The 17,204-nt window shown below is 59.4% G+C and overlaps 1 protein-coding gene across 1 annotated transcript; it reads left to right on the forward strand.

The window, feature by feature from the left end:
• Positions 1–5,665: 5,665 nt before the first annotated feature.
• Positions 5,666–16,562, forward strand: RNF44 (ring finger protein 44). Its single transcript, XM_055127478.1, is given in 10 exon segments — positions 5,666–6,341; positions 11,456–11,595; positions 11,628–11,850; positions 11,973–12,140; positions 12,378–12,782; positions 12,888–13,012; positions 13,165–13,252; positions 13,366–13,487; positions 13,597–13,696; positions 13,998–16,562. Coding segments are annotated over 9 exon segments (1,389 nt in total). The 5' UTR covers positions 5,666–6,341; positions 11,456–11,500; the 3' UTR covers positions 14,061–16,562.
• The last annotated feature ends 642 nt before the right edge of the window (positions 16,563–17,204 follow it).

Below are 17,204 nucleotides of genomic sequence, written 5' to 3' on the forward strand. Positions count from 1 at the left end.
GCACCAGCTCGCATGCTTTCTTTTCTTTTTTCTTTCTTTTCTTTTTTCTTTTTGCAGGGAAGGGTGGGGGCGGCACACCTGGCAGTACTCAGTGCTTATTCTTGGCTCTGCACTCAGGAATCACCGCTGGTGGACTCAGGGGACCATATAAGATGCTGGGGATGGAACCCGGGTCAGCCTTGTGCAAAGCAAGCACCCTACCCAATGAACTAGGAGATTCAGTTCTTTTTCAGGGGCGCTGCTCTTTTTCAGGGGCGCCTGTGAGGGGGGCTCAAGAGGTGAAGGGCAGTGAATTTAGCCAAGTGCATTTGACAAGGGCACGTCACCCTTCACAGTGAGGTGTGGAGTTACACCAGGCTGTGCTGTGTGTTCTGGGGGGGCTCGGCAAACCTCTCTGTTCTGCTCAGAAGGCTGCCTCTGGGGAAGGAGGGTTGAGGGGTCTAGGAAGCAATGGTATCTTTTGAGTCCAAGTGTTGGGTATTGGCTGAGGAGGGGGATGGGACAGCCCCCCCCCCCCCGCCCCTGGGATACCCCCTCACTTAATCCCTACCGTTGATAGCTTTGGGGTGGAACTTTGGAAATTGACATGCAGTGTTTTTTTTGTTTTTCTTTAGCAGAGGGACTGGAGATTTGTTCTGATTTGGGGGCCTCACCCAGCAGTGCTCAGGGCTTACTCCTGGCTCTGCGCTCAGGCATCACTCCTGGCGGGCTTGGGGGATGAGATGGGGTGCCAGGGACTCTTGCTTGGCCGCGAGTTCAAGTTTTGGTGGCGCCTGGGCATGTCATTTATGAGGGCCAGGGAGGGCTCTTGAACAAGCTAGGCATGAGGGACACCCCTGTTAGACCCCTAGCACCCCCAGGAGCAATCCTTGCCGCAAAGAGCTCGTGAGCCCCAAGGGGTGTGCTCCCCTAACAAATGGCATGGCATCGGGCCGGAGGAGTCGATATTGGAGAGTGAAAGGAAGTCAGGTCATCTGGCTGTGTGTGGCTGGGCTGGTCACTGTGCCACTCTGAGCCTCACGCCCGGGCCTGAGGCTGATTCATGCTGAGCAGCCCTGCACCCTAGTGGATTCTGGGGGAACTGCAAGTACACTACAAAAATCCCCTTATGAGCCCCCGGGGGAGGGGGGGAGAGAGAAAAAAAGGCTTGAATATGAACGTGACTGTACTTGATTGTGATGTGCGGGATATTGAACTCGGATCTCCACTCATGCTGGGCTCCACCCCCAGACAAGACAGGAATGATTTTTCACTGCCCTCTTGTAGCTGATTTTGATATTTGGGGCCATTCCTAGTGCCTCGGCGGCTCCTTACCAACTCAGTGCCAGGGGGTGGTTAGTGGGGTGCGCAGGGGACCCTGTGCAGTGTTGGGGGTCTCACCCAGGACCTCCTGCACGCGAAGCATGCGATCTAGTCCTTGAAGTCTCTCTCTGTAACCGACCTGGGTTGGATTCCTCCGTCCCTCTCGTAGAACCCGACAAGCTACCCGTGGCATATTCGATATGGCAAAAATAGTAACAATACGTCTCACAATGGAGACGTTATTGGTGCCCACTCACGCAAATCGATGAACAACAGGACGACAGTGCTACTCTTTTTAGTTTTGCAAAAAAGTGGGGTGCAGCCAGTATGTGAATCCTTTTTAATTTTTATCTCTTGGGGGGCACCTCCCCAGTATACTACTCAGGTTGTTGTTGTGATTTGGAAGCCTCACCCAGCAGTGCTCAGGGCTTACTCCTGGCTCTGCACTCAGGCGTCTCTCCTGGCAGGCTTGGGGGATGAGATGAAATGCCGGGGACGGGACTCTGGCCGGCCCAAGTTCAATCCCTGGCATCACATATGGTCCCACCAGGAGAGCGCAGAGCCCAAAAACCAAATAACTAAATATAATTAAAAAAAATTTTTTTTTTTGCTTTTTGGGTCACACCTGGCAATGCACAAGGGTTACCTCCTGGCTTTGCACTCAGGAGTTACTCCTGGCAGTGCTCAGGGGACCCTATGGGATGCTGGGAATTGAACCCGGCTTGGCCGCGTGCAAGGCAAACGCCCTACCCACTGTGCTATTGCTCCAGCCCCTAAAAAAATATTTTAATTAAAAAAGTTTCCATGCACTGTGGGGGTCACCCAGGTAATGCCTGAGCCGTTGAGCACTGCTGGTGGAGCATGCAAGGCAAGCTCTGCTCCTGCCGCCCTTTCTCTCTGGCCCCTCCAAAAGCCTTTTTTGTTTGTTTGTTTGTTTTTGGGTCACACCCAGTGATGCTCAGGGGTTACTCCTGGCTTTGCATTCAGGAATTACTCCTGGTGGTGCTATATGGGATGCCGGGGATCGAATCTGGGTCGGCTGCATGCAAGGCAAACGCCCTCCCCGCTGTGTTATCGCTCGGGCCCTCCAAAAGCCTTTTTTTTTTTTTTTAAGTATCAACTGAGTAAAAAAACAACCAGAACAATGAGTGCAGCACATCTGCTGCGATGACCGTTCTGGGGTGAAATCAGAAGGTTGGGCGCATGCGGTCTGGAGCTCACAGATGCGGGCCTGGTTTCCGTACAAGCTGGGCAAGGCTCGTAAACACCGGAAGAGGGACCCAGAGCCATAGTACGACGACGGGTAGTGCCTTTGCCTTGCACATGGCCAGCCCGGGTTTGATCCCTCCTATCCCATAGGGTTACACCTGCCCCTCCCCGCCCCGGGCGTCCCAGGAGTCAATCCTGAGTGTGGAGTGAGCAGTAAGCCCTGATCCTTGCTGGGTGTGACCCAAAAGAGCCAAAAATAAGGAAATAAAACACAGGAAGAGAACAGGCGAGGAAGGAAGGGGACGATGGGCCGGGCCAGCTGGCTCGCCGTGCCCAGGACAGGGAGGTGGCAGGAAGGGAAGCCAGAGCTGCTTCTTGGCGCACTTGGGGTGCTGGGGAGCAGGGGCCCGAGAAGCCGGGAGCTGGGTGCTGTGTTGGGGTGATGCCAGAGGCGCCCGAGAAGCCGGGAGCTGGGTGCTGTGTTGGGATGATGCCAGAGGCACCGGATTGGGGATTACGTTCTCTCCCTTTCACATATGGGCAGGGTTTGGTGCTCAGGGCTGACTCCTGGCTTGGTGCTCAGGGCTTGGGGACCACATAGGGTGCTGGGGATTGAATCAGAGCTGGCCTTGTGTGAGGCAAGTGCCCCACCTGCTGTTAGGGGTCAGAGTCGGGGATAATGAAAGGTTGCAAGGACTACAGGAGGGAATTGGGGGGGGAGAGGCTAAAGGAAGTATAGCCAATAGGGCCATTGCCTTACACGCGGGGTCTCCGCGTCACCAGGAGTAATGTTGGCTCTATGGTCAGGGGTCACTCCTGGTGGGCCTAGGGGACCCTATGGGATGCCAGGATGGAACCCGGGTTGGCTGCAAGCAAGGCAAGCACATTCCCTACTGTACTTTTTTTTTTCTTTTTAATTTTTTGCTTTTGGGGTCACACCCGACAATGCACAGGGGGTTACTCCTGGCTCTGTACTCAGGAATTACCCCTGACGGTGCTCAGGGGACCATATGGGATGCTGGGAATCGAACCTGGGTCGGCCGCGTGCAAGGCAAACGCTCTACCCGCTGTTCTATTGCTCCAGCCCCAGTGAGAATATTTCTATTGTAACTTATTTAGAAAGGTGTGAGGGGAGAGAAAGAAGTACAGAGAAGTACGTGTTCAAAACAGAACACAGGCTTCTCCAGAGTGGACAAAGGCCTGCCAAGAATCAGACAAGCAAGTGAGGTAGGGAGAACATGGGCTTGCAGAGAAAGCCCCATTATTGGTTTTGAAAGTAAATGTCCAGGGCCAGAGAATAGCACAGGTGACCTTGCGCGTGGCTAACCCAGGTCCAGTCCCTGCCTCCTCGTAGAATCGCCTGAGCACTGCCAGGTATGGCCCCCAGACCAATAAGGCAAATGCCAAAAAGCACAGGCTCTAGGGGCTGGGGAGAGAGCACAGTGAGGCTCCTGCTTTGCAAATCAGCCGATCCCGGATTATCAGATCAGCATCCCAGAGGGTCTTCCCAGCATCACCAGGAGTAACTCTTGAGCTCAGAACCAGTAGTAAACCCCTAGCATTGCTGGGGTGTGGCCCAGAAACCAAACCAAACAAACAAAAGACAATAAATCCATCTCTCTTCTAACCCAGTTCTCCTTCCCTGGGTTCTCTGCTTCCTGCTGTGAATTTCCTGCATGTCCTAGTCACTCTCAAAGATACTGTATATATTCCAGACTGTAAAGATGGGTACATAGTTAACACTCTGTTTAACGTGGGTTTTTTTTTTTTTTTGGTCACACCCAGCTGTGTTGGGTGACCATGTGATGGAACTGGAATAGCAACAACCAGTGCTTTCTGCCTGGAGTAATCCCTGAGCACTGCTGGTGAGACCCAAAAAGACAAAAAAAAAAAAAAAGTAAGTAGCCAAGTGCTATCATTTACCCAGCCCTTGTTTTCAAAATTTTTTTGGCGGGGGGATGGGCTACTCGCCTCGGGTGCTTAGGGCTTCCTTCTGGCTCTGTACTCAGTGATCACTTCTGGGTGCTGGGGATCGAACGTGGGTCCACTGTGTGCACAAGAGCCTTACCCTCTGTACTGTCTTTCTGGCCCCTGGGGAATGTTTTTGATCTGGATTTATGAAATATATCAAAGCATCTCTCTGAACACACATATACACCTCACCTCCCACCCCCAGCAGCTTGCCTCATTCACATTTTGTCTTTTGTTAGAGGCTCACCGTAACAACTATGGCAGTCCAGGTTAATCCAGAGACGCCTAGTTTCTTGATTCCCTGCATGCATTGTTCTTTTCTAGATCCGCACCCAACTCCTGGGTTACTTAGAATATTGCTGAATTTTCTTTTTTGACCTATGCAATTGAATTTGGAGGTAGTTCTTACTTTGTAGCGTGTCTGCTCAGGGCTGAAACCGGCAGACAACTACATTTCCTAGTTCTGTGACTTGGGTTAGCAGAGTCCCGATTTATCCTCTACTACCTATCTGTTAAACTGCGAGACTGTCGTAGTAATCCCTATGTCTCAGAGCTGCTGGGAGCACAGTTCAAAATTAAAAACTTCATTGCATTTGGTTCCCCAGTCCCCCAAGCTAACGAGCACTCCAAAAGGCGCCCCTAGCTCCTGGCCAGCCCTGATTGCCCATCAGAGCCAGTTTCCTACCACCCAAAGCTGGCGACTGTTCCCCGCCCCTTTTCCTAGCCACGCTGGGGGCGAGGCGCTAAAAACATCTCTGTGACGTCAGCGCGAGCTGGCCAATCCAAATGCGCGGCAGGCGTTAGCTTATTTGCATGGGCCGTCCGCGATTGGGCAGTCGAGCAATCCGGGCCGTCCCTGCTTTTTAAAGCTGCCGCGTAGTATAAACAGGGAGCTGCGGCGCGGTCGGGCCATGATGTCATCGCGGCTCAGCAGCTCTTGGGGCTGACGTCATCTCCAGGGAACCTGCCGGGCTAAGGCTGTGGGAATCGTCTTAACCACTCGGGCTGGCCTAAGAAGCCGCCCCGTCCCGTCGAAAGTCAGCCCTTTTGCAGTTCAGGTAGTGCGGCGTCCGCGACCATGACACAGTAAGTCTCAGACGCGGTTCTGCCGCCGCGACCCACTTCTCGGGCAGGGAAACTGAGCTTCAGGCTCGCGAGTTTGCAGAGCGAGTCCAATTAGTAGCCGAGCGCACGCTGCCCCTCCCGGGGTCTCCCATCTTTAGGTCGGGCCACGTGGCCCCGCCTCTCGCCTACCACTCGGGCTGCGGTCCCTTTAAGTGCGAAGGTGGGGGCGAGGAGGGTTTTGAAAAGGGGGGGGAAATGCTTTGCAAGATGGCTGCTCGCCGGTCACGTGTCCCGTCGCGGCGCCTGATTGGTTCCTCGGGGCCCTCAGGGGGCGGGGCCGCCAGCGGCTCCGGTTTGCCGAAACCTCCCGGCGCGCCCCTGCGAGGTCCCCCCTCCCGCCCGGCGCGCGACCCCGCCGCTTCGAATGTTGTGAATCAAATGTGGGGTTTGTTACATTCCGCCGCCGCCGCGGACAGTTCTTAAAGGGCCAGCCGCCGGCAGCTGCGCACCGCCGGCCGCGTCCTGCGCCGCCTCCCGCTCCCCGAGGGCCGGGCCGAGAGAGGCGGACCGCGCGTGGGCCTCGCGAGGCGGACGCCGCCGTCGGACGGACAACAAAGAGAGAGGGCCCCGGAAGGAGCCGGACCGCCCCCGGACCGGGGGGTGGGGAGGGGAGCACTTTGTTCCGCCGGGCGGGGGGCTCTTAAAAGGTCCTGGCTGCCCCCCCCCGCCCCCCTGCCCTCCTGCCCCGCGGTGGCGGCTACTTAGGTCGGGAACAAAGGACTCAACGTGTGAAGGTGAGTCTGGGCCAGAGTCCCCAAGTCTTTGCGTCTGTGTAAACTCGGGTCCCCTTCCTCTTTGACTGGAGTGAGTGGGTGGGTGGGGGGGGCGCCTGGGTCGAGTTGGCCCCGCAGGGGTTAATAATCAGTGGGGTGGCTGGGGAGGGGGTCGAGGGCGATACCTCTGGACTCGGGGGGGGGCCGTCGGCGCCAGGCAGGGCCGGGGCCGGGTGTGGGTCTCCCGAGGCTGAGAACTCTGGGTGCAGAGGAAGGAGCCGCCCCCTCCCCCTGCGCCGCCACTTCCTTTGTTGTTGCTTTTGTCTCACGCCGAGCACATGGTCCCGGAGCCCGGGCTCTTAAAGTCACAGCGCGCCCGCCGCAGTCCGGCCGTGCGCCTCCCGCGGCTCCGGGAGCGCCGCACAAAGGAGGGGAGGAGGGGAGGGAAAGGAGCGGGGGTCGCGCCTCGCCCCCCCCCCCCCCCCGGCTCCCCACACACCTCCAACCTGCTTCCTGGCCCTGGGGGAACCCAGTTGTCTTCTGGTTCCTGTAGAAACCTGGAGGCATCGGGTCCCCAGCCCCCCACGCCCCCTTCTTCTCACCCCCGTCTGCTTCTCGCTGCTGCTTTGATTTGGGCGCTCCCGGGAGGAGGGATTGTTACCCCCCCCAATTGTATGGTTATGTTAACTGAGGCGCCAAGGAGCGATTTCCTTGGCCAAGGTCATCCGGGAGTCGGGGCAGGTTAAGGAATCTCCGACCCGGGCCAGTGGTCCAGCCCTCAAATGCCTCCCGGGGCCACGGGCCACTTGGGGAGCGTCTCTCGCTCACCCCCCCCCCCCCCGCAGTGTTGGCGCGCGGGGTGGGGTGGGGGCGCGGGCTTGGGCGCCCCCCGAGGGCAGGGATGGAAGGAGGCGCTTCTGTCTGAATCTGCCAAAGTTCCCCAGGGCTCTGCCCGCCCGGATAAAAGCGGCCCCTTGTTTCTGCAAACCGCCACCCCTCTTGGTCTTTTCCCCCAGACCCCGACCCCCTAGATCCCCCCCACCGGGCCATGCGGCAAACAGGCGCTCCCTAGAGCAAGGTTTGGGGCGGATGCTAGTTTGCAGGCCAGATTGGGTTTAGGTTTGGGAGGGTCCGGCAGGCACGGAGCCCCCTTTACACCCCGCCCGCGGCGGGGAGGTGTGGTTCCGCACCCTGCCAGTGGAGCATCTGGAGGGGGGCAGGCGGGAGCGGGTGCCACCTGGGCTGGTCTTGACCTTGAGCACGTTGTTGCTTTTACTCCTTGCCTGTCTCTACACGGAGGTCCGCGCCCCCCCCCCCCAAGAGCGTGCTCTGAATCGCCTACAAAGCCTGGAATGGAGTTCGGATTTAGGTCTTTGGGGGGGCGGGGAGAGAGGGGTTATCTCGCGCTGATGGTTGGGGGGGGCCATCTGCCACCACGTGCCTGGACCTGTTTCTGCATCTCTGGGATCTCCCAGTCTCCTTCCTTTGTTTTTTTTGTTTTGTTTGTTTGGGGGCCTTAACCTGGCTCTCGAGTTACTCCTGGCTTTGCGCTCAGGAATTAGCCTTACGGGTGCTCAGATGAAACCCGGGTCTGCTACCTGCAAGGTGAACAGCCCCTACCCTGTCTCCTATCACTCACTGCCTGTGTGTAGGTGGGTGGGTGGGTGGGTGTGGTGTTCCCTCCCTCTCCTTCCTTGGAAGTGGGTGTGTCCCCTGCATGCCACCTCGGGTCCCACAGAGGATTTCCACTTCCACAAACCAGGGGCCCCTCCCTTGCCTGCTCGAGCTGGGACTTCTGATCTCCGCGTGTGGGGCTGGGGCCAGGAAGCAGCCTGTCAGCTTCCTCATGCCCAACCTCCTCCCCAGCCCCCTCCCTCCAGCAGGGGCCTCTGGGCAGCCCCTTGTGTAGAGGACAACGCAGCACGCCTTGACTGGGCTGGGGTGGGAAGAGATGGTCCAGCAGTGACTAGGGCCCTTGTCTTGCCCCCAGGCTGACCCGGATTCGATGCTTGGTCCGTTCCCCCCCCCCCCCATGGTCCCTGTGAGCTCGGCTAGGAGTGGAACCTGAGCAGAGAGCGCCAGGTGTCGCGTTAAAACACCCTGCCAGGGGCTGGAGCCATAGCACAGCGGGGAGGGCATTTGCCTTGCACGTGGCTGACCCGGGTTCGATTCCCAGCATCCCATAGGGTCCCCCGAGCACCGCCTGAGTCAGAAGTAACCTCTGTGCAATGCCGGGTGTGACACAAAAAGCAAACAAATAAATACATAAAGTGCACTGCCAGACCCTGCTTGAGTTCTGGTCTCTGGCTTCAGTGCTATTTCCCTTTTTCTGGGGGAGCAGCCGTCCTTGCAGGGCTTCCGGGGGCAGCTCTCCACCCGCCCTCCCCACATTGGCCTGGGAACTTTGATCTGTTCTGCTGGGCCCCAGCTTCCCCACCTGAGGGTTGCTGGGGAGGGGGAAGGGAGGAAGTGCTGCAGGGAGATTCAGCTGGGGCTCCCAGGCGCCTGGGGTCTCTGAAGCAGTGACTGGGAAGTTGAGGGAGAAAACCTGGAGCACTTGGGACCAGGAAGGAGGTTCGGCGAAGAGGACCGTTTTGAACGTGTGAGATTCTGGCTTGGATTCCCCCATGTGGCAAAATAAAAGGACGGATCACATCAGGGAGGAGAGGGAACCGTGCATGTGCCATGCACGCAGCCAACCCAGGGTCGATCCTTGGTGCCCCCTCGGGCTCTTGCCAGGCGTGATCCCTGAGTTGCTAAGTCAGAAAGAAGTTCTGAGCACTTGCCGGGTTTGGCCTCAACAAAACCCAAAGAGACCCACCACAGAGAAACAAATCGAGGTACCCTTGATTGCCAGTCCTCAGGGACCCCCATCCTTAGATCTGGGGTAGCCAGGCAGCTGCTGTGGTGGTATAAGGGGTGGTTTCTCTCTCTCTCTCCGCCTCATTGGCTGGGCCAGTGTGTAGAGACGCGGGGGTCCTGATGTCGGGGTCAGGATAAATGTCACTTGCACCAAGCTAGGGGGAACCAAGCTGAAACCTGACTGTCTGCCCAGGAAGGCTTCGGCCTGGGGGTGGGTGGGGGTGGGTGGGATGCGTGGGTCAAAGTCCTTGTCAGTTTCACTTCCTGGGCCCCCAGGGGCCAGGCCTGCCGCCTCCCACCTGCCCTTTTGGCATGTTGCTGGACCCCTTTAGGCAGGAAGGAAGTGGGGTTGAGGGCAGTGGCTGGGAAGTTGGTAAAAAAAAAAAAAAAACAGTGAAGAGAACCATTTTATAAATATTATTATTATTATTATTATTATTATTTTGCTTTTTGGGTCACACCCGGCAATGCACAGGGGTTACTCCTGGCTCTGCACTCAGGAATCACTCCTGGCGGTGCTCGGGGGACCCTATGAGATGCTGGGAATCAAACCCGGGTCCGCCGCGTGCAAGGCAAATGCCCTACCCGCTGTGCTATTGCTCCAGCGCCCTGAGTGTTTTTTTGTTTGTTTGTTTGTTTGTTTGTTTGGGTCACACCCGGCGATGCACAAGGGTTATTCCTGGCTCTGCACTCAGGAATTAACTCCTGGCAATGCTCAGGGGACCCTATGGGATGCTAGGACTTGAACCCAGGTCGGCCGTGTGCAAGGCAAACGCCCTCCCCGCTGTGCCATCGCTCCAGCCCCAGAACCGTTTTGAACGCGTGAGACTCTGGCTTGGATTCTCCACGGCCGGCCGCCGAGTGAGACGTCATGCTAAGGGAGAGAGGGGTTCAGGCGTCCGTGCACGTAGGGGACCCTCTCGAGGGTCCAGGTGGCTGTTCTGCCGTTTTCCACTGCGGGGAGCTTGGAGGGGCCCCCGGGGTGGACAGGTCCTTCCCAGGCATGTTCAGACTCTGGAAGGTTCCAGACGTGGTGTCTCCAGGGCCTGCTCTTGAGAGAGAGCCGAGGCTCCCCTACCTGGGCCCCAGCACCGCCCTGCCCACGGGAGCCCCACCTTGCCTCGCCTCTGCAGCCCAGTCCTCCAACGCTTCCTTCCGGCCTTTTTTGCTTCCCTTTTTTCTTCAGGGGCCTCATGGGTGGGGTGTGGGGGGGGGTCAGGCCCAGAGCCAGGCACCCTGGGGTTCCCCTTAGGCCCCTAGGGAGCAGCTGGGCTGCCCCCCACCTTGAAGAGGAGCCAGTGATGCTTGGGGGGGGTGTGCCCTGGAGGGATTCTCGGGGGTTCTGGCCTGCTTTGGTGTGGAGCCCTCCCCGGTCAGGAGACCCGGGTCGGCCTGCTTACCTGCCGCCAGCAGCATGGAAGGGAGGGGTCCTGGGGTCCCCGAGAGCCCCACCTGGCTGGAGACAGAGAGCCTTGGGGAGGGCCCTGGAGGCTGAGCTCCTTGAGGTGGTCCAGGCCAGAGTGTTGGGGGTGCTGGGAGGATGGCTGTAGATTTGGGTTGTCTCCCGCCTCTTAAGAGGGCAAGGAACCAGACCTCTCCTTCCTTATGAGGCTTTTTCTTTTAGTTATGTTTCGGGGTGGGGGGGACGGGACAGGTCACACCTGGTGGTGCTCAGGGCTAACTCCTGACTCTGCTGGGGGGGGGCTGCTCCCGGCTGGCTCAGGGACCATCTGAGCAAGGTTAGCGCCCGCCCCCACTCTACTTAACCGCTCCAGCCCCCCCTCTTTTTTTTTTAAGTTTTTTTTTTTTTTTTTTTTTTTTTTTGCTTTTTTGGGTCACACCTGGCGATGCACAGGGGTTACTCCTGGCTCTGCACTCAGGAATTACCCCTGGCCGTGCTCAGGGGACCATATGGGATGCTGGGATTTGAACCCGGGTTGGCTGCGTGCAAGGCAAACGCCCTACCTGCTGTGCTATCTCTCCAGCCCCCCTCTTTTTTTTTTAATGGGGTCAGATTTGGGCCACACCAGGGATGCTGGGAGGTCCCTTCTGGTGGTGCTTGGGGACTGCGAGGTCCTCCTGGGTGTCCTCCTGGGATCAACCATCTACCAAGCGAGCACCTCGCCCCCCGCCCTCTCTCTCCTTTGGGGGGATTGTCATGCCCACTGGTACTGAGGTACCTCACAGTGTTGGGGACCCAGCCCGGGGCCTCCCCCTGCCCCCCCCCGCTGTGTCCGTCACTGGGACTCACTGCTCCCCTTTTTCCCTTCTAGGCTTGCGAACCCCAGCCCCGCCCCGCCGCCCCGCCGCCGCCCCTGATGAGACCATGGGCATTGCCGGCGACTAGGTGGTCCCCGTCGGTGCCGGTGGGTCAGCCACGGTTCCCTGCAGAAGCCGGCCTTGGGAAAGGTAGGCGCGCGGGGGCTTGGGGGCCTTTGAGCCGAGCCCCCTCCCCACCCCCTTCCCTTCCCCCATGGGTATCCCCCCCTCCATCCTCCTGGGGCCTCGGCCTGCCCAGGACGAGCAGCTTCTGTCCCCCCAGCAGCTGTCGCCCCGGCCAGTCTGCCCCCGAGAGGAGCGCCGAGCCTCGGCTCCTGCCGGCGGGAGCCCGCGAATGCTGCACCCAGCCTCCCAGCAGAGCCCGTTCATGGTTGATCTCCACGAGCAGGTAGGCAGGCAGGCCGTCAAGGACCCATTTCCCAGATGGGCAAGTAGAGTCTGCGGATTGTGGGGGTACAGGGACGGGCGGCCCTCCCGCAGCTTCACGTGGGTCTGTCTCTCCCTGCACAGGTGCACCAGGGCCCCGTCCCTCTGTCCTACACGGTCACCACGGTGACCACCCAGGGCTTCCCCTTGCCCGCCAGCCAGCACATCCCTGGCTGCAGTGCCCAGCAGTTGCCAGCATGCTCCGTGATGTTCAGCGGGCAGCAGTACCCACTGTGCTGTCTCCCACCCCCGGTAAGGGCGCAGATGCCCCTCCGCCCCACCAAAAGCCTCCAGCCCTGTCGAGGGAAGTGGGACCCTCCGTTTGAGCTGTCTGGGTCTCCCGGCACTGCTGGGTCGCCCTGGATGATGGGGGCTGGGAACTGGGGGCCGCCTTGAGGGGTGCCCTGGGAGCACGGGGCGGGGAGAGGCTTGATGGGATGGAATGAGCCATCTGCAGCCCCCTGCTTGTCCCCCCCACTTCCTCAGCAGCTGATCCAGACCTGCACGGTCCAGCAGCTCCCAGTGCCCTACCAGGCGTACCCCCATCTCATCTCCAGTGACCACTACATCCTGCACCCCCCACCGCCCGCCCCGCACCCGCAGCCCGCCCACATGGCACCCCTGGGGCAGTTCGTGTCGCTGCAGGCTCAGCACCCGCGGATGGTGAGACTCGGGGCAGGGATGAGGTGAGGGGGGCAGTTGGGGGTCCGCCCCCTGCCTCACTGACTCCAGCCCTTACAGCGGCTGGACAGTGATGTGGACCTGCGGGGCGACCAGCACCCGCTGGGGGGTTTCCCCTACCCCACCTCAGCGCCGGGCCCGGCCCTGTCGCCGTCGATGCCCCTGCATTACCTGCCTCACGATGCACTGCACCCGGAGCTGCCCTTCGGTGTGGTGAGTGCCCACATACAGCCTGGAAGGGGGGGACCCAGGGAACGGAATGGGGGGATGGGCCCACACTGACCTTGCTCCCAACACCCCCCCCCCCATTTCTTGCAGCCGTATCCCCACATGGTGCCCCGGAGACTGAGCACGCAGAGATACCGCCTGCAGCAGCCGCTGCCCCCACCACCCCCACCGCCGCCCCCTCCACCTTATTACCCCAGCTTCCTGCCCTACTTCCTGTAAGTACCCGACCTGCCTGGCCACGCCCCGTTGGGAACCACGCCCCCGGAGGCACCACGCCCTATATGGGGCCACGCCCACTGTGCCTGAGCCACGCCTCCAGGCCCGGTGCCCCTTAACCTGGACCCCTTCTCGCCTTATCTTCCCGCAGCTCGATGCTGCCAATGTCCCCCACAGCCATGGGGCCCACCATCAGCCTGGACCTGGACGTGGACGACGTGGAGATGGAGAATTATGAGGTGCCCAGGAAGTCTCATCTGCCAAGGGGGGGCGGGGGGCATTGATCAATAGTGTGTGTGTGGGGGGGGGTCCTCCGGTTGGCTGAAGCCTCCCCCCCTTCTGCTGCCTGCAGGCCCTCTTGAACCTGGCGGAGCGGCTGGGAGATGCCAAGCCGCGGGGCCTCACCAAAGCGGACATCGAGCAACTCCCATCTTACCGCTTCAACCCCGACAGCCACCAGTCGGAGCAGACGCTGTGAGCAGCGGGGGGCAGGGTCAAGGTGGCATGGGGGGGCGCACGGGTTCCTCCTGCTCCTCCGCCAGTGGGGCCCTGCAAGGTGACACTCCGCCACCCGTCTGCACAGGTGTGTTGTCTGCTTCAGTGACTTCGAGGTGCGGCAGCTGCTCCGGGTTCTCCCGTGCAACCACGAGTTCCACGCCAAGTGTGTGGACAAGTGGCTGAAGGTAAGGAAGCCACGTGGCCGCGAGGACCCTTACCCACCTTTGTGTATGTGTGTATGTGGGGCGGGAGTGGCCAAGTTCTGGCTCTGTGCTCAGGAGCGACCCCTGGTGGCAAAGGCAGGGAGGGGAGGAATTGGATGGGGTGGCAACAGGGACAGATTGAACTGGGGACCTGGGTTTGCAGCCACGGGCCAGGTGAAGTGCTGGCCGCCCCACTGGGTCGTGTCAGCGGCTCGGGCACGGGACTGGGGTTCCGTCTGAGGGGAGGTGCTGACTCATGACCTCTTTCCCCCTCCCCTGCCAGGCCAACCGGACATGCCCCATTTGCCGGGCCGACGCCTCCGAGGTGCCCAGGGAGGCTGAGTGAGCCCCCTCCCCAGGCCCCCAGCTTCCCGGGAGCACCCTCCCCAAAGCATGGGGACCCGGGAGGAGGGGGAGGGGGCGGCTCAGGCCTGCCCCGTCCTCGCCCCCCCCCCCCGCCCCCGCCTCTCCTCGGCTGACGGCCGGTTGGCGCCTCCTTTGCAATAAGCCCCTCCATTTGCCAAGCTCCAAAGACTCCTTCCTGTCGGCCTGCCCGTCCGCCCCGTCGTCCCCGCCAGAGCTGCCGGAGTGTGGCACCCCCACGCCCCACGCCCCGCCCCCTGCAGCCTGTAGCTCCCACCTTCCTGGCGTGCACGCCCTCACGCACGCGCACGGGAAGCCCCAGGATCCGAGACCCCCCCTGCCATGCCGTGGGTGCCCTAGCCCCGCTGGGGTCTCGGATCGGCAGAGATGGGGGGTGGGGGCCCGTGCCCCCGGCCGCCAGCCGTCTTGGCGAAACCGGTGAGGCACGGGACAGGCACGCACACGCCATAGCCTGCCGCCCGCGGGACCCCCACACTCGCAGGGCTGCCTAGTGGGGGGGGGGAGCACTCGCCCCCCTCCCCCCAGCGCCACATTCCAGCTCTGCTGCTGTGAGCCACCTTGCACATGGGGGGCCCGCGGGGGAGCATGACTTCCGGTTTACTAGGGAGGGTCCCCCCCAGCCGAGGCCCCTCCCCCCGTTATTATTTTGCATGAAAGTGAGGCACAGCTGTTTCTGGTTGATTTCCTTGGGCCTGAAATCACTTGCAGGTTTGGGGGTAGAGGTGGCATTTTTTTTTTTTTTTTAGGCTGTTTCATTTTTTTTCTATTGAAGGGGACGGGGGTCACTCTAGGGACACACCCAGGACCAAGTACCCCACGGGCGGGGTGGCGACAGGCCTGTGTGCACCACTGGGGCCCCGCCAGGGGGCGGGGTTGGGGGCTCAGGGGTGTCTGCTCAGCTGATAACTGCCACGCCTCAACACAGCACACGGCCCCCAGGGCCGGCCCCCCCCCCCCCCCCCCGAGCCCACTGGCAGCTCATCAGGGCACTTTGCAACGCCCAGGTGAGGCTCCTCCTGGGAGACTGGGGAGGTAGGGGCCCCCCCCAGCCCCGCCCCGCCCCCCGCCCCCCCAGGTCCCACCCCTCCCGGGTCTGGAGGGACACCTCCGCCTACCTTCTGCCCGGTGGGCCCTACTGGCTTCCATCTCCCTCCTCCCCGGGGCCCTGTTGTCTTCCTTCTCTACCCCAAACTGGGGGTCAGCGCCACCCCAAGCCCTAGAACGGACCGCGTGTGGGGCCGGCACATCCTAGCAAGGAGCCCGTCATCCCTCCCTCCTCCCCCGCCCCCCCTTCCTGGCTCCTGCTGCCTCAGGGATGCTCCAACCACCGTCGTTCTTCCCCCATAGCCACCCTGGCTGCCCCCACCCCCTTTCTCCAGAACCCGACACATAACCCCCCTCCCCCCCCAGCCTGCCACGGGGACGGGCTCCTCCACCTGGCCACGCTCCCCTGTGGAGAACACAAAGTCTTATACTGTATATAACTCCAGGTGACTTTCTATATTTATAGCAGTGTTCAAACCCCCCTTCCCGAGTTTTACACCAAGAGCAACACCCCGACCCCCACCCCCCTCCCGGCCTAGCTCCCCTCCCCCCCAATACACACACTTCTTTCCCCCAGTTCAGCAGTTCTGGGAGGACAGGAGGGGGGGGTGCGCGCGGACAACCCACAGCAGCACGCAGCAGCTACAACCAGGACGCCAGCAAGGGGTCCGAGGAGGGGGGTGGGGCGGGGGGGGGCCAGGGGGGTAATGGGACCTTTGCAAGAAAAATCATTAAAAACTCCGATTGCTCAAAACAATTCCGTAGGATGTTCGTGATTTGCCAATCTTGCTCTAGAGGCGATGTTACCTGTGATACTATTCTCTGCCGTCGGGGCTTGTCACTGTTTACTCTGCGAAACTTCCGGCCGTGGGGAGGCGACCCAGCCCCACGGGGGCCCAGCATCCGCGTTGTGTGTTAGAGAGGTTTTTTATATATATATATAATTACATATATATGTGTATGTATATGTACGTATATAATTACATGTGTGTATATGTACGTATATAATTACATATATGTGTGTGTATATATGTACGTATATATATATGCAGTGGGGGGCCTGTTCCTTGCACATTTTACAGTTACCTCATTTTTTCCCATGTATGTATTTGAGAAAATGCTAATATATAGAGAAACAAACAAAAAAATGGTTCTTAAAGCTTAAATGTGTGGTTTTTTTCCTCCGTTTTCTTGATTCCCATAGGTTTGTAGCATTTAACCTAACTAGTATGTTGTATTATATATATATGTGTATACTGATTGAAATTTTTAACAGATTTGTACTTTTTTTAAAATGGAAAAGTTGCTAGTTCTGCTTGACCAAGTAGTGCAATCATTATTTTTTTTAATATTGTTGCTGATTTCAGAGGGATATTCACTAATAAATGTATGATGTATTATTAAGTATTTATCAAGCTGATTTCGGCTGCCTTTGTTGTCGGGGTGGGGTGGGGTGGAGTGGGGTGGGAGGGGAGGGGAGGGGAGAAGAGAGGGATCAGAATCATACTATCCGGGGCCAGAGTGATAGTAACAGTGGATAGGACGTTTGCCTTACACACAGCAGACCTGGGTTCGATTCCCGGCATCTGATATGGCCTGCTGAGTGCAGAGCCAGGAGTAAGCCCTGAGCATCACGTGGTCGGACCCCAAAACTGAAAAAAAGCAAGCAAGCGAGCAAGCAGAATCCTTGGACAGAGGCAACAGTGCAGGAGAAAAAGGCACCTGGCCTGCAACAGGTGCCTTTGGCCAGGACGTGACTCGGATCCCCCACCAGAGGCCGCTCGCGAGTACCTCTAGGTGTAGTCCCCAGACCGACAGGAAAAACAGGCCCAGCCGAAAGGGCATTTGCCTTGCATGCTTCCATCTGGGCTTAATCCCCCACCTCACCCCCTGCATCCCGTGTGGCACCCCAGGTATCGCCAGGAATAACCCCTGAGCACTGCCATGTGTGACCAGGAAGGGGGAACCAGAGATACACAGCCAGTAAGGCGGGGGCGCTTGCCTTGCACGTGGCCAGCCCAGAGTTCCCTGAACGCGGCCAGAAGTCACTCCTGCTCGCAGA

Source organism: Sorex araneus, chromosome 2 (assembly GCF_027595985.1).
Source record: "Sorex araneus isolate mSorAra2 chromosome 2, mSorAra2.pri, whole genome shotgun sequence".
Taxonomy (NCBI): Eukaryota; Metazoa; Chordata; class Mammalia; order Eulipotyphla; family Soricidae; genus Sorex; species Sorex araneus.